Source organism: Aedes albopictus, chromosome 3, assembly GCF_035046485.1.
Source record: "Aedes albopictus strain Foshan chromosome 3, AalbF5, whole genome shotgun sequence".
Classification (NCBI taxonomy): domain Eukaryota; kingdom Metazoa; phylum Arthropoda; class Insecta; order Diptera; family Culicidae; genus Aedes; species Aedes albopictus.
The window spans coordinates 212,714,474-212,730,590 of record NC_085138.1 but is presented as its reverse complement, the minus strand read 5'-3'; the positions used below and the strand labels follow the sequence as shown (position 1 = coordinate 212,730,590).

Below are 16,117 nucleotides of genomic sequence, written 5' to 3'. Positions count from 1 at the left end.
AAATCTTGGGAAACGTCGTGGGTAAAACGCAGTACCATGTGCGTAACAGCTTCGATTTTGCTAATGAAATTTCGCACGTGTTCGTCCCAGATGGTTGCATCATGTACTCGCTGGACGTGGTATCCCTCTACACCAACGTCCCGGTCGAAAAAGTATACCAACTAGTGGAAGCAAAATGGGAAGAAATACAAGAGTACACCACAATTCCATGGGACAGCTTCAGACATGCCATGAAAACTGTCCTGGAAGCATCGTTTTTCCAGTATGACGGGAAATTCTACTGCCAAACAACGGGGGTCCCCATGGGATCCCCCCCTTTCACCGGTAGTGGCGAACCTCATCATGGAGAAGGTAGAACAGGAGGCCATAACACAACTAGAGGAGAAAAATATCACCCTGTCCATATACAGAGGGTACGTCGACGACTGCTTCATTGTTGGGAGAAGAGAAGATGTGGAGAAAGTGGTGGAGCAGTTCAACGTCATCGACGAGAAGCTACAGTTCACCGTGGAGGAAGAAATGGATGAGGCACTTCGGGTCCTGGATCTCACACTCTCGCGAAGTGGTGAGAGGATTCGAAAAATGTGGTTCCCGAAGCAGAAAGATGGTCGATATCTAGACTACCACTCGGAGAGCCCGCATACTCACAAGGTAAACACGATGATCGCACTCATCGATCGGGCACTCAAGCTCACGGACACAGATCGAAGGGAGGAAAGCATTGGAATGGTAAAAACGATTCTCCGCAACAACAACTACCCGGAGGATCTCATAAAACGTACGTTAACAGACCGAGTCCATCTACTCTACAATACGATGGAGAACGAAGAGAAAAAAGAGGAATCGAAAAAGTACGTGTCCATCCCATACATCCCGGATCTCAGTGAGAAGGTGAGCAAAACGCTGAAACAGCATGAAATCACAGCTTCATTCAAGCCATGTGATAAGGTGAAAAACACGGTTTTCACCAAGCTCAAAGATGCCATACCACCAATGAAGCAAACAAATGTGGTATATTCAATTCCTTGTGGGGCGTGCGAGGAAAAAGAGTACATTGGACAAACGTCACAAACTCTAGACAAGCGCATTGCGCAACACCGAAACTCAATACGCACCAATGCATCAGCTACGGGACTCACCCAACACGCGGTCGAAAACGGTCATCATTTTGACTTCTCCAGAACTCGCATTCTGGAGAGAATCGACAACTACGCGAGTAGGCTAACAGCCGAAGTGATCCACATAAAAGTAAAGAAAGACACGACGGTAAACTTGCAGCGTGACGTAGACGGATTCTCCAACACATACAACAATTTGATTAATAAACTGAAAGACGAGCAACAGCGAACCGAACGACGACACAGTGAAGTAGGCTAATTAATTAGAATGAAAAGTACCGCCTTGGGAAACGGACGGGCGGCGGATTTGTAAGTGTTGTGTTTTTGTCAATTTTATGAATTGTGAAATGTTTGTAATTTGTGAATGTTTTCTTTTTTGTTCTTTTCTATTGTATTTGTATGACAGTTTCTGAAGATGACCGAAAAAATAAAAAAGTAGGTTGAAACGTAAAAACGACGTTTAATTGCAGTTCAGTTTCACCGAGAAAAACCAATCAAAACCAACAAAAAAAAAATCGTTAAAGGGTGAAAATCACCTATGGCGAATAGTTGGTACTATAGCCATAATTGGTACACTTACCCTAGTATTCCGGGATATAATGTGGCTGCCTGTGTATCACATTCGAGACATACTGGCGGAGTTGCTATTTATGTCAATGAATCAGTTCAATACAAGCTTCAATTGAACGAGGTTTGTGAAGGAAATTGGTTCTTAGGCATTGCGGTTGTACGTGCATGAGGATCGGTAATTATGGTGTTTTATATCACTCTCCCAGTTCAAATGACCAGCGATTTATTGAAATTTTAGAAAACTGGCTTGAGGTATTCTTAGATTATAGTAAATTAAATAACTCACTTGAAGTGCAAATTTTCGGTAATACCAATCCGTGTGGTCAAATTATGAAATTCAAATAACTCAACGTACATACATACAGATGGGTAAATTATTGGTTAAATTGGGAAAAAATCCACAGCTCAGGTGAGATTTGAACTCACGACCCTTATTCGCTAGACAAGTGCTTTACCAACTAAGCTACCGAGCCAATTAATGACCCCGCAACTTAGTTGTCATAAGGTTCAATTCCAATCTCATCGATCTATATCATCTTCCCCTAAACCGCAAATATAACCATCTCTGTTGTACATATGTACGGAGAGCGAAAGCGATTTGTTTATTGTTTGAAACTGTTTGCCTATCGTACAGGCAACGCTTCCTCAACCACTTGTAGAGGAAGAACAATGCTACCTGGAAGGCGATCAAACGCGTCGTTCGCATTCTATTTGATACGACGGGTAGCTACGTAGAGGTAGATGCTCGAAAACGACTCACTTGAAGTGCAAATTTTCGGTAATACCAATCCGTGTGGTCAAATTATGAAATTCAAATAACTCAACGTACATATATACAGATGGGTAAATTATTGGTTAAATTGGGAAAAATCCACAGCTCAGGTGAGATTTGAACTCACGACCCTTATTCGCTAGACAAGTGCTTTACCAACTAAGCTACCGAGCCAATTAATGACCCCGCAACTTAGTTGTCATAAGGTTCAATTCCAATCTCATCGATCTATATCATCTTCCCCTAAACCGCAAATATAACCATCTCTGTTGTACATATGTACGAAGAGCGAAAGCGATTTGTTTATTGTTCGAAACTGTTTGCCTATCGTACAGGCAACGCTTCCTCAACCACTTGTAGAGGAAGAACAATGCTACCTGGAAGGCGATCAAACGCGTCGTTCGCATTCTATTTGATACGACGGGTAACTACGTAGAGGTAGATGCTCGAAAACGACTCACTTGAAGTGCAAATTTTCGGTAATACCAATCCGTGTGGTCAAATTATGAAATTCAAATAACTCAACGTACATATATACAGATGGGTAAATTATTGGTTAAATTGGGAAAAAATCCACAGCTCAGGTGAGATTTGAACTCACGACCCTTATTCGCTAGACAAGTGCTTTACCAACTAAGCTACCGAGCCAATTAATGACTGTAAGTTTAAAAAATGCAATGTATGATTGTCACGTGTTGTAAGAAACTTTTTTGTAAATGTTTTAAGTATGTAATTTTAACCGCTTTGGCAAAGAAAAGGCAGTAGTCTTAAGTCATGCGTTTCTAATAAATAAATAAATAAATAAATAAATAAATAAATAAATAAATAAATAAATAAATAAATAAATAAATAAATAAATCTAGTAGCGAGGATAATGATCTTGTGAAATTGAAGTGTTGGAAGAAATATTCGAAACAAGCAGTTTCGAGTCTCGTCGCAAGACATGTGGATTTTCATGCAAATGGCGGTTCTTTAGATCATAAATCAGCTGTTTTAACTGACGTCTTGAAAACTTGTACCAATCAATTAGTCGAACAAAAAATAGTTTCATTTAGAAACTCGAACAGCTGGTACAATTTGGATCTTTTGTGCCTTAAACGCAATAGAGACAAACTGTATAAAAATGGCGTAGATGAGAAAATTATAGCAATTGGAAAAGATTCAAGGTCGTGCGTAATAAATACTCGCAACTGGTTAAACAAACTAGATGCGAGTATATTCAGAGGAAAATTGATCATCATCAAAACAACAGCAAAGAGTTATGGAAAATTTTGAAATATTTGTTAAAACCTAGTAATTGTAAACCGCGGTCCATAACCTTCAACGGCACACTAGAAGAGTCTGAACAAGTTATAGCGTGTAAATTTAATGAATATTTCGTCGATAGTGTTTCATCTATTAATCAATCAATTGAATTAGTAGATGAGTCTGACGAATTAAAACAGCCAATTAGTATTAACAGTATATTTGAATCTTTTCACCCAATAACTTTGAAAGAAATGAAAAATATTTGCTTTTCTATGGGCAAAACGGCTGGCATAGACAATGTAAATGCGAGAGTTATACAGGATTGCTTTGATATCATCTCTCCTATAATGCGTTGTCCTTACGCATTATACTGCCGTTATACGCATAGTTGTCCCATGTTATATGGGATTCCCATATAACATGGGACAATTATGCGTAGGACGGCAGTATAGGTATATGTCACTAATAAACACTACTCACTACATGGTTTAACGGACCATGTCACGAAGCGGAATAACGCGGCGGACTTACTTCAAGACCAGTGATGCTCAGGCTGGAGGATTCCGCGGGCCAAATTTGCAATTCGGGATCGACCTGTGGGCCGCATAAAATATTGATGCACAAAAACAACAAAAAGAAAAATTCTATAGCATATTTATTAAAAACCTGAACTGTTCAGAACTTGTGTAATGGTCAATGTTTATAATCTATTGCCCTTCGTGGAGTTTAATTTAGATTCATAAGTTTGGTTGAGAAAAACGTTTGAGCTTCAAATTGAAATTCAAACAAAAAGTTGCCCCTAGAATTGCCTTGAAGCCACTTCAAGAACTTGGCAAGCAGCTTTTACAAGAATTTCTTTTGAATCGCTCCAAAAAGGTTTGCTGGATTTTCTCCTGAAATTTCTTGTGGAGTTGCACCAGAAGGTTTTCGAGAAATTTCTTGAAGTTTCTTTAAGTTTTCTAGAATTCTCTTGGACCACCTCCAAGAACGCCTCTTAGATTTGCCTTTGGAACTGCCCTAAAACAAGGTTGCGACCATTCATTTGCAAAGATTTACATTCATTTGTTATTATCTCAGTTCAGAAGCATGCTATCGAAAAACAATGTATGGATGAATTTAACCTTGTAGTTTTATCTGAAAGTTTGCCGAATAACATTGGGGTCGCAAACGTATACCAAAGTCGTGAGCGAGCTGTGAAAGTAACTCTCCACGCGGTGAATGTAAATTTCATTCACGCTGTGGAAAGTTGCCTTCACAGCTCGCTCACGACTTTGGAATGCGTGTGCGACCCCAATGTTATTCGGCAAACTTTCAGATAAAACTACAAGGTTAAATTCATCCATACATTGTTTTTCGATAGCACGCTTCTGAACTGAGATAATAGCAAATGAATGTAAATCTTTGCAAATGAATGGTTGCAACCTTGCCCTAAAGTTACTTCAGGAATTCCTCATTAATCGTTTCCAAAAATTTCTCCTAGAATAGCTTCCGGATTTTCCGAAAATTTTTCAGGAGTTTCTTGAAGATTTTAGTAAATTCTTTCCATAAGTCTCTTCTAAAGTTGATGAAATACTTCATCATTAAATTTCTTCAGAAATTAGATTTTTAACAATAGGACAGATCGGCGAAGTACTAGATTTGTAGTAACGAACTGAATTTTAGTATGATGAGAAGGTCAATCCTCCGTTTCTGCAATGATATGGTGCAAAAAGCGTGGGTATTATGATACCTTGCCTAATTTGATGCTGTTTGAGCAAAACTTTGGGCAACAGTGTTGTTGTTTTCTCCATTTCTTGCAACATAAACAACATACTTATCCAAAGTTTTGCTCAAACAGCATCAAATTAGGCAAGGAATCAGAATACCCACGCTTTTTGCATCATTTCATTGCCGATACGGAGGATTGACCTTCTCACCATACTAAAATTTAGCTCATTACTACAAATCTAACCGAACGTGCCCCATTGTTTCCGGAAGTTTCTTTAACATTATCTTCTAAAGTTGCTGCATAAGTTGCTTCAAATTTATTGTTCAAATTTACCTCAGGCGTTCTAAGCATCTTTTGTGTCTTGATGCAGTTGGTCCCAGGGAGGGTGCAGGCACGTCAAACTCGAACAAACTACGCCTACCTAACATGCATCGAGCGGGCCTTCCCAAACAACACAATGCGATTTCGCGGGCCACCCCCATCGACAAAACAAACCGATTTCCAAGCAGGATTCGACTAGGCTTCTGGTCGCGTTGCCAGTCACACCAACACACTCGCAAAAGATGAGTAGTAGGCCTACCTTGCCGCATGCGGGTCCCCTGGTTGGTCCTGGAATCTTGTTTGTAGTTACTCCTGATAATTCTCTTCTTGTTGATCGAGGAATTTATTCTAAAGTTGTTTAAGAAATTTCTGTTAGAGTGGCACTAGAACATTTTTCTAGGAGTTGTTCCTATAATTTCCATGCAGTATCGCCACAACTTTCTAATTGAGTTTCTTCAGATTTATTTTCTCCATGATGATTTGAGTTTCTCCATATATTTCGCTTAAAGTTGCTTAAAATTTTTCTCCAATAATGTTTCCTGGAGTTTCTCCAAAAATGTATCCAAAAGTTTCTCCAAAAGATCACAGGAGACGCTTTATGAATCTCGCCTGAGATTTTTGCCTTTCTCGTACACTAAGTGTACCGGAAAGGCTATATGTTCACTCCAAAAATGACTTTTTGATAGAAGGCCCGGAGGGTCAAGTCACATATACCAATCAACTCAGCTCGACGAATTGAGGTGATGTCTGTGTGTGTGTATGTGTGTGTGTGTGTATGTGTGCACACTCAGATTTGATTACCGAAGTCGGTAAAATTTTACTGGGTTTTTGAACAGCAGAGTTAAGTCGGTAAACGGTTGTGAGTACCGAAAAGTCGGTAACACATAACATTTCGATCTGTCAAACAAATACTGATTTAGTCAGTAATAGCTGATATACATGTTGCTGTCTTTTTCGGTAATCTAACATTTAATTTGATTGGTCTTACTGAGATTTTCAGTTCCGGGAAATATTTTGTTCCCCCCAGATCTGTCCCACTTTTCGATACAATTTTAATTCATCCATGTTATATAGGTGCTTCCGATTCATGTGCCCCTGCCGACCACTTTTGGAAGGATTGAAAATCCACGACGTAATGATTCATAACAACTACGGCAGAACCGGAACGACCTCAGGGCAAAGCTCGACGCGCGGGAGTATCCAGTCAGTGAACGAATATTGTGCCGCAAAATATATCCAATCTGCTGGAACACTTGCACAAACTAGTCCCTGAAGGATTATTCAAGGCCGTTCCAGTTCTCCGGTGCAGAAGATTTCCGAATACTTACCAAATGAGCGGCAAGGGCACAGGAATCGGTGTTGAACATGTAAAATCATGGCGATAGCTCTGATGATCGAAGCTATTTTTTTTGACAGTTAGGAGCACGCGCGGATTATTGTTTACAGTTTACTTTAACGAAAGCTCAGTAAAAACGAACCGATGCTGAAAAGTCAGTACAGTTTTTTTACTGACATTTGACTGAACTCAGTAAAACTTCAACTTTGCTGAATCCTCGGTATAAACTATAACCGTGTTCAGTAAAATGTCAAAAAATATTAACGAAAATCAGTAACGTTGTACGAAAATGCTGAAAACTCAGTAACTTTTGTATTTTACGGTTCAAAAACCGTAAAATAAATTACTAGGGACAATGGAAATTCGCGGCAAAATTTCCTTAATTTCGCGGACCAACATTGCTAATTTCGCGGTGATTTCGCGGCGCCATATTTTTGACCGTATCGTTGAAGAAAACATGAATATTGCATGTGAAATGAATAATTCACTTGGATTTTGTGAGGCGAAATCATAAATTTACAGAAAAGGTAACAAATTTGATGAAAAATCTGAAAAGAAGTAGAAGCAAAATGCATCAAACTTTTATTTTGCCAGATTCGGAACCGTAAATTTCTTTACACTGTTAAAAGTTATCAGATAATTTATGTTTTAAAATTTTATATTGGCGAAATTTCAGGATTATTTTCTAAATTTTCTCTGATTTCGCGTCATTTCGCGGGATTTCTTAAATTTCGCGACCGTAGCCCAATTTCGCGGATTTCGCGGCTTCCGCGAAATCGTGAATTTCCATTGTCCCTATAAATTACCGAACAGAGAAATCGAAATTGAGTGTGTGTGTGTATGTGTGTGTACAAAAAAACTCACATCACTTTTTGGCAGTAAATCTCAACTATAGATAGTAGAGTAAACATAGATCCGTGGTGATGAATCCGTTGTATCCAAACGAACTGTCAAAATCTGTATCCAAACGAGCATGACGTCATAATTCCAACAACACCCATGGAGCGCATGACGTCATATTCAACCGTCGCACTCTTGAAAAATACTATTCACACGCTTGAAACATTTCACTCAGCGATGTCCGCGGATCTATGTTTACTCTACTATCTATAATCTCAACCGATTTTAATGACCGACGGTTCATTCGACGCGGAATCTGGTCCCATTGTTTCCTATTGAAAATGGTTCGGATCGGTCCAGCCGTTCCGGAGATATGGCCATTTAGGTGTTCCGGAACGGTACCCCAGTAAGCGGCCAGATATGAAAATGCAACAAACCCATGCATGCGACACATCAAACCATGGCATTTTCGATAACCTGATTAGCGGTAAGCAGGAAAATTGTCTCTGACCATTTCTGAACCGGTAATGTTCCGGAACCGGTTCCGGACATCCCGCCGGAAGTGGCCAAATAGAAAAGTGAAACAAACCCATGCATGCGACACATCAAACCACGGAATTTTCAATAACCTGATGAGCGGTAAGCATGAAAATAGTCTCAGACCATATCAGAACCGGTAATATTCCGGAACCGGTTCCGGACATCCCGCCGGAAGTGGCCAAATATAAAAGTGGAACAAACCCATGCATGCGACACATCAAACCACGGCATTTTCGATAATCTGATGAACGGTAAGCAGGTTAATAGTCTCAGACCATTTCTGAACCAGTAGTGTTCCGGAACCGGTTCTGGGTGTTCCGCCGGAAGTGGCCAAATATAAAAATGAACCAAACGCATGCATGCGACACATCAAACCACAGCATTTTCGATAACCCGATGAGCAGTAAGCAGGAAAATTATCTCAGACCATATCTGAACTGGTAGTGTTCCGGAACCGGTTCCGAACGTCCCGCCGGAAGTGGCTAAATATAAAAGTGAATCAAACCCATGCATGCGACACATCGATCCACGGAATTTTCGATAATCTGATGAGCGATAAGTAGGAAAATAGTTTCAGACTATATCTGAACCGGTAGTGTTCCGGAACCGGTTCTGTGTGTCCCGCCGGAAGAGGCCAAATATAAAAGTGATTCAAAAATATTGAATATATTGATACTTACGCACAACTGATTAGTGTTAAATCCGTTTAAAATAGCTTCACAGACAAATAAACGTAAAAATTGAACCACATTGATTGTCATCCATCAACGATGCAATAGAAATCATCCGTTGTCACTTAAATATATTCAACTAGTATCCTCAATAAAATATAGAAGTATTCTTCATCAAATGCTAAAATTAGGTACGTAAGCTTTGGATTTTGACTAAATCTTACAATAATCTCTGAAACTTTTCGCAGAATTGGGCATTAAATTCTATGAATGCTCGCTTACAGGTGTTTTAATTCAAATTTGTAGGGTTCTCAGGCTTATTTCCTTGCAACTGCATGACCCAGTCACCCCCAAAAATCTGGATTTGCACAACAGCTCGTATTATTAAATTTTCTGTACAAAATAGCAAACAAAACCAATACAACTTATATTACTTTTCAGAATAAGTGCTCAATACACCCTGGAATCAGCAATTCATTACATACCGGCACGGATGGGAACACTCACTTGACATACAGATACATTCACTTGATATTATCTAAGCTCAGAAGCATGCTATAAAAACAATGTATGGAGCACTTTTACCTTGTAGTTTTATCTGAAAGTTTGACGAACAGTGTAAGGGTCGCACACGCTTAGCAAATCTTCGACAGAGCTATTTACACTCACCACGTAGAGAGTAGCCTTCATAGCTTTGTCGCGGCTTTATTATGCATGTGCGACCCTCACATTATTCGGCAAACTTTTAGATAAAATTATAAGCTAAAAGTGCTCCATACACTATTTTTTGATAGCATGCTTCTGAGCAGAGATAATATCAAATGAGTGTAGCTCTTTGCAAGTGAGTGTTCCCATCCCTGCATACCGGGTGTTCTTCTGTTTTCTAAAGGATATTTTAAAACAACGATTTTGTGTAGTCTGTCTAACAATAAAATTCACATCACTGTTTCTTAATTAAAAAATTAACTAAAGATCACCTTTTTTCTACACCAGATGGTTGACGCAAGTTATATCTATCATATCCTACCTACTTTTGATAGTCAATTAGGTAAATGTCAGTTTTTTGAACGAAACATCTTTCTTGATTTTTGGCCCAAAGTTACCCCCAGGCCTAATGTCACCTTTACTGACGGTACATCAAATCACGACTTATCGACAATCCGATGCACAATTAGTAAAAAATAGGGTCAGACCACATTAGATACTTCTCGGTACTATTGCGGGTTCGGGTGTGCCTTCGAAAGCAGTTAAACAGTAAATTTGAATCAAACCCATACATGCGATATGTATATCAAATCGCGGCGATTAGGTATAGGTGAAGAATTAGCAATAAAATAATCTCAGACCATATCTGGGACAACCGGTAGTGTCATGGAATCAGTTCCGGGTATCCCACCGGAAGTTACCAAATATAAAAATGAACCAAACCCATATCATACGACACATCAGATCGCAGATTTTTTGATAACCTAATGAACGGTTAGCAAGAAAATAGCCTGAGATCACATATACTAACTGTTGTGTAGCAGAACTAACGTTCAAGTGATAAATCATATCGTGGCTTTGTTTGATGACCTGATAAACGTTGGGTATGAACAGTGACGAATAGGTCTAAGTCATAAATGATGACCTGAAAATCTAGAATAACGCTTCAAAATTTTGCGGCTGCATGACACTTGTTTGGTTTAAATTTTGGATCATTTTGTCTTATATTGACTGAATATCGGATGTCATGCTAGTATAAAATGTATCCATATTGAGTAGATTAAGCAGTTTTAATTTTGTATTTATGTCAATGTCATCTACATGTCGCTTAAGTTTTGTCGAAAGGATATTTTGAAGCACGAGAAAGGCACCATCACCGCTAGGTGGATTAATTCGGGTTTTTTCTTTAAGTTCGTTCAGGAGTTTTGCTTGGACAATTCAAATTGGATTTGTAAGTTTTGTTTCGAAAAATGTGTGAGTCTTATAATAGAAATTTAAACAATATTGGCAACCAACTTGAGATTTGTTGAGAATTTTGTAAAAAACTTCGTGCTTTGTATTTTTATGTTCTTCGGGAAGGCGAAATGCGAAATATTTGCTCAGCATTGCATTGACTGTGCTTAAAAACTGCAACTAATTTTAAAAATAATTCAAGATTACATTTTTAACAAACTTTCATTTGATTCGCTTCACTTATAAATAACTATAAGCTGGCTTCGTGACTTAGCTGAAATGCCGAAATATTTCGGAATTACAATTTCGAATCTTACGGATTGTTCTTATTGTTTATTTATCATTTAATTTGTGTTCAACACTGTGAAAATTGATCAGCAATTTTTGTTTGTTTGATTTCTTAATAAATTTAACGAGTTATTTCAAATAATTGTTCAAAAATTTCGATTCGTCTTAAAGTACTCCGCGGGCCGCATCTTAAGGCTTGGAGGGCCGCATGCGGCCCGCGGGCCGCAGGATGAACACCACTGTTCAAGACGATAGCCTTGCTGGTGATAACCAGAAGGGTCGCTTATGGATTCTTCAAACTTAGTAGTCGATAGCCAGATTGGAGACGTCCAATTGGGTCGAGCTAAGAATCAGAATTCTTTATTCATCAGATACACTTGCCCCTTTTATACATTTCAAGGTTCAATACATTTCAAGGTTTAATATAACAAATAGCTTAATACATAGATGAGACGACTGGAGTGACAAATAACCAAAAATGCTTATGGTTTGTTTTACGTTAAGCCAGGCGTTAGGCATACAATTTGATTCTTCCACGCCGCATGCTATCGGCCCTCGTACCTCACAAGCAGAAGTGGAGAGAGAATCGATAGAACGATGCATTCGTGGTTAATGACTTCTATATGTTGTGTTGATATTGCATAACAGTGCACTTTTGTGCTTGTTTGTTATTTTCGGTGTGGGTATGATTGGTTTGCTACAGTCGGTCCACAATGTTGTGGCATTTACGTTAATGGTATGCTACACCATCCCCCTTAGGGAGAATAATGTAATGAAATGGAATTATTCTGAAATTTAAGTCTCTCCAGTTGACTCTTACAAATTTTTGTTGTTTTTTTTTTATTATTTTTGTATGTTTACATTTTTTTGTTGTTGTTTTAATTCTAGATTAATCTAACCGAATTTCACGTTTTTAGTACTTTAGTACTAGTTTTTTCCTTGACCTGATTTATAGTTCAATAACTGCCAGGCTTTCATATAATTAATAAATTACAATTACAATTACAATTACTAAGGAACTAACCTACTTGCTTTTTTCACTTATTTTTTTAGCAAGTTAGGCTCGGTGGAACACTACTTAATCTATTGCTTTATAAGTCTGTTTTTATGAATTGTTATAGATTTTCCAGTATTTAGATGCTTAATTTCGCAATTTGGTTCTGAGATTGAAATAACTTGGTATGGTCCTAAATAATGTGAATCAAACTTTCTTCTATTTTCGTTTTTTAACCCTCCATCAGTCGCATCAAAAAAAGTTACACGAGCGGTCGCGTCGTGTACTCAGTACACGGCATACGCTTTCAATTATGGTTTATATGCTTTACTAGATACAATGTTGGTGTCTTCAGCAAAAATGTACAACTGGATAATGCGCGTCTGATAGTGGACATGTGGAACCGGTCAACACGATCTGGTCCTGTCCCAGGTGTCGGAATGGCCCTCGCGGGAACCTGTTTCGTGGACATTTCAGTTATGGCACCAAAACTAGGCATGCGACGGCTCTATCTTCATGATTTTCCATATTCATTATTTTGGTAACTATGAAAATGATCAGTGACCTCCCTGGCCAACCCGTGGCCACCGGAATGTGCCCTGGAGAAACCTGTTTCGAGGACATTTTGACCATGACACCAAAACTAGGCATGCGACGGCTCTATCTTCATGATTTTTCATATCCATCATCTTAGTAACCATGAAAATGACCAGAGACCTCTCTGGCTAAGCCGTGGCCACCGGAATGTGCCCTGGAGGAACCTGTTTCGAGGACATTTTGAACATGACACCAAAACTAGGCATGCGACGGCTCTATCTTCATGATTTTTCATAACCATCATCTTAGTAACCATGAAAATGACCAGTGACCTCCCTGACCAACCCGTGGCCACCGGAATGTGCCCTGGAGGAATCTATTTCGAGGACATTTTGGCTTTGACGCCAAAACTAGGCATGCGACGTCTTTATCTTCCTGATTTTTCATATCCATTATCTTAGTAACCATGAAAAGGACCAGTGCCCTCCCTGGCCAACCCGTGGCCACCGGAATGTGCCCTGGAGGAACCTGTTTCGTGGACATTTTGGCTTTGACGCCAAAACTAGGCATGCGACGGCTCTAGCTTCATGATTTTCCATATCCATCATCTAGGGTAAATCGCCAATTGTTACACACCTTAAATACTCGCCAATTGTTGCACACCTCATAAGAAAAGCATGGAGTGTGCAACAATTAGCGAGTTTCCAAGGTGTGCAATAATTGGCGATTTACCCTAAGTAACCGTGAAAAAGACCAGCGCTCACGGTTTCTACTCTGTATGGGGCGGTGTAAGGTAAAACCTTATCACTTTTTCTCATTTAGTAACAAGCTTGACAAATCCAATTCCACAATTCCCACGACATAACAAAATCATACGAAGATCATGAAACACAAGACCTGACAAGACGAACATGTTCTCACGACAATAAATTAACATGAACCCGCAAATGCTTAAACCAAAACCATGTCAGAAATCTGAGAAAATGCTATTAGCCTTTTCTAAAGTGCAAAATAATATTTTCCAGAACTGATTTACAAATCCCAAACACCTATTTCTATCAGTTCACACGTTCCATTCCAAACCTCTTATTTGCTCACACAAAACGGACAGTTACAAGTGTCAACGACCATAAATTCTAGACACCGATCATATTTCTACATACATGCAATAACGGAGTGATCGACTTGAACCGATCGCTTAACCGGCACCAGCAAGCACACCACCGACGAGCAATATTCCCACAGCTTAAAGATGCACCCCCGCGACAAAGCAATCCTCTCTTTCTTGCACTCAGTGCAACGAACGAAACGACAAAAGCACGTGACGATAACCGAATAGACAACGAGACTTAATTACGCCCTTTTTCCCTCTCTTCACAAAAAAACACTCTCAATTTCCCTAACTATGATGAAGTACCAGATTAAGTGAAAATTAACAAAACCAGTTTGATGAATAATAAACGCGGCAATTTTCGGGACTGATTCAAATCGAATGGTTCTTCTTTTCGACGTTGATGACAAATCCCTGTAGTGAAAGAGAACTTGTGACATGGCGACAAGTGGCAGTTGCTAAGTATTTGACTTAGCCGAAAAACAAAGTGTATTAGGCTCAGAACAAGTCAAAAAAAATCAAAGTGCTAAGTTTATCACAAGATGTGAACAAGAATAATTAGTGCAAGTGGAAAACAATTCGAAGAAAATATTCCAGAATAATGTGAAAACCAGCAAAAATCTTGAAGAATAACGTATAGATTCAACGTACGCAACCCAACTAGTGGAAGTGCAACGTCAATTACAAGAAAATTTATGATCCACGAAAAACAGTGAAAAAAAAAGAATTAACAAAATGGGATTTTTCTCCGCGGATGAGATTGTGGCAAACAATACCACGGAAAATACCGTGATAGCAGCAGCACTCGTGATGATGGTGGCAGTGCTCATCATTTTAGTGATCGCGAAAATGTACTTAAAATACATTTCGGGACGTGTTCAGGAAACCACCCGTCGTGAAATCCAATTACATAGCATGCGACAAGTGTAAAAAAAAAACAACTTTGCGGCTACTATCTTGCCGATAAAAAAAAAAACAAACAGAAGAAACTTACGAAGAAAACAAATACTATTATGGTTGCTACCTTGCCGACAAGAAGGTAAACAGTGATAAAAACTAACAAAAAAAAAATGATATCTACAACGTGACGAAGTGCTACGAAAAACGAAAGGATCGCAGTATCGATCGCAAGCTACGCAGCGGAATCCATCGCAGTTACATGAGGAGCAGCTAGCAGCAGTGCGACTGACAACAAGCTAAGTAACACCAATTTTTATTTAATTTTCTACGTGCAAAAATTTTTTTTTTGAGAAAAAAAAGATATACCAATAATAAATATTTAAAATGGATGATCCAATTAGCCCAGAACTATGGAACATAATTGATGAATTTTTAGCTACCGTAGTTGTAACTAAACAAAAATAATCAAAAAAAATATAAATATCTAATTTCATTATGGAGGACGAATGGGAAGAATTTTTGAAACTTTTAAAAGAGATAAGTGAGGGTAAAGGTACAGGATGTTTTGAGCCCTTTGGCAATAATAGAGACCCCAAAACCTGGGAAGAAATGATTACAAGAATAGAAGATCTTCCCGGAGATGAGCCAATAACCTGGCAACCAATTGATAAAAACATATCTTCAAAGGAAAATTAATCGCAATACACAATCTCTCCTTACAATGAAATGCAATCATATTTTGAGTTACAACAGCTCCATCGCTATTTCAAGAAAGCTGTAAATACTAAATTATCACACGAATTATTGAAACAAAAGGAAAAACTGAACAATTACCTTAAAACACAAATTGAACTATACCTACAACAAGAATATAAGGACACAGAAGATTCCGAGTTTCATAAAATCGTCAAGAATACACGATTATGGAGTTCGGAAATACAAGGAATAATAAATCATAAACTTGAAATTCTCAATCTACACCTACATACTGCAGTACACAAATCGAACCCAACACACACTTTAAGGGGCATTGCTAAGACTACGACCACGTACGAGCACCCTTATAAATTAAATAAACAATCACAAATTTCACCTAAAAACAAAACCATTGTCACTATAACAATGTCTGGATTTGATATGAAACAGGCGACAGCCATTGTACCTATGTACGACGGCTCAGCTGACAATTTAGATGCGTTTGTTGACGCCATCAGCCTATTGTCAG

The 16,117-nt window shown here is 38.7% G+C and overlaps 1 protein-coding gene across 1 annotated transcript; it reads left to right on the top strand.

Moving 5' to 3' along the window:
* The first annotated feature begins 264 nt into the window (after window positions 1-264).
* Window positions 265-1,377, top strand: LOC134290586 (uncharacterized). The gene has a single exon (XM_062857752.1). The coding sequence runs from the start codon at window positions 265-267 to the stop codon at window positions 1,375-1,377; it is 1,113 nt and encodes a 370-aa protein (XP_062713736.1).
* Window positions 1,378-16,117: the final 14,740 nt, after the last annotated feature.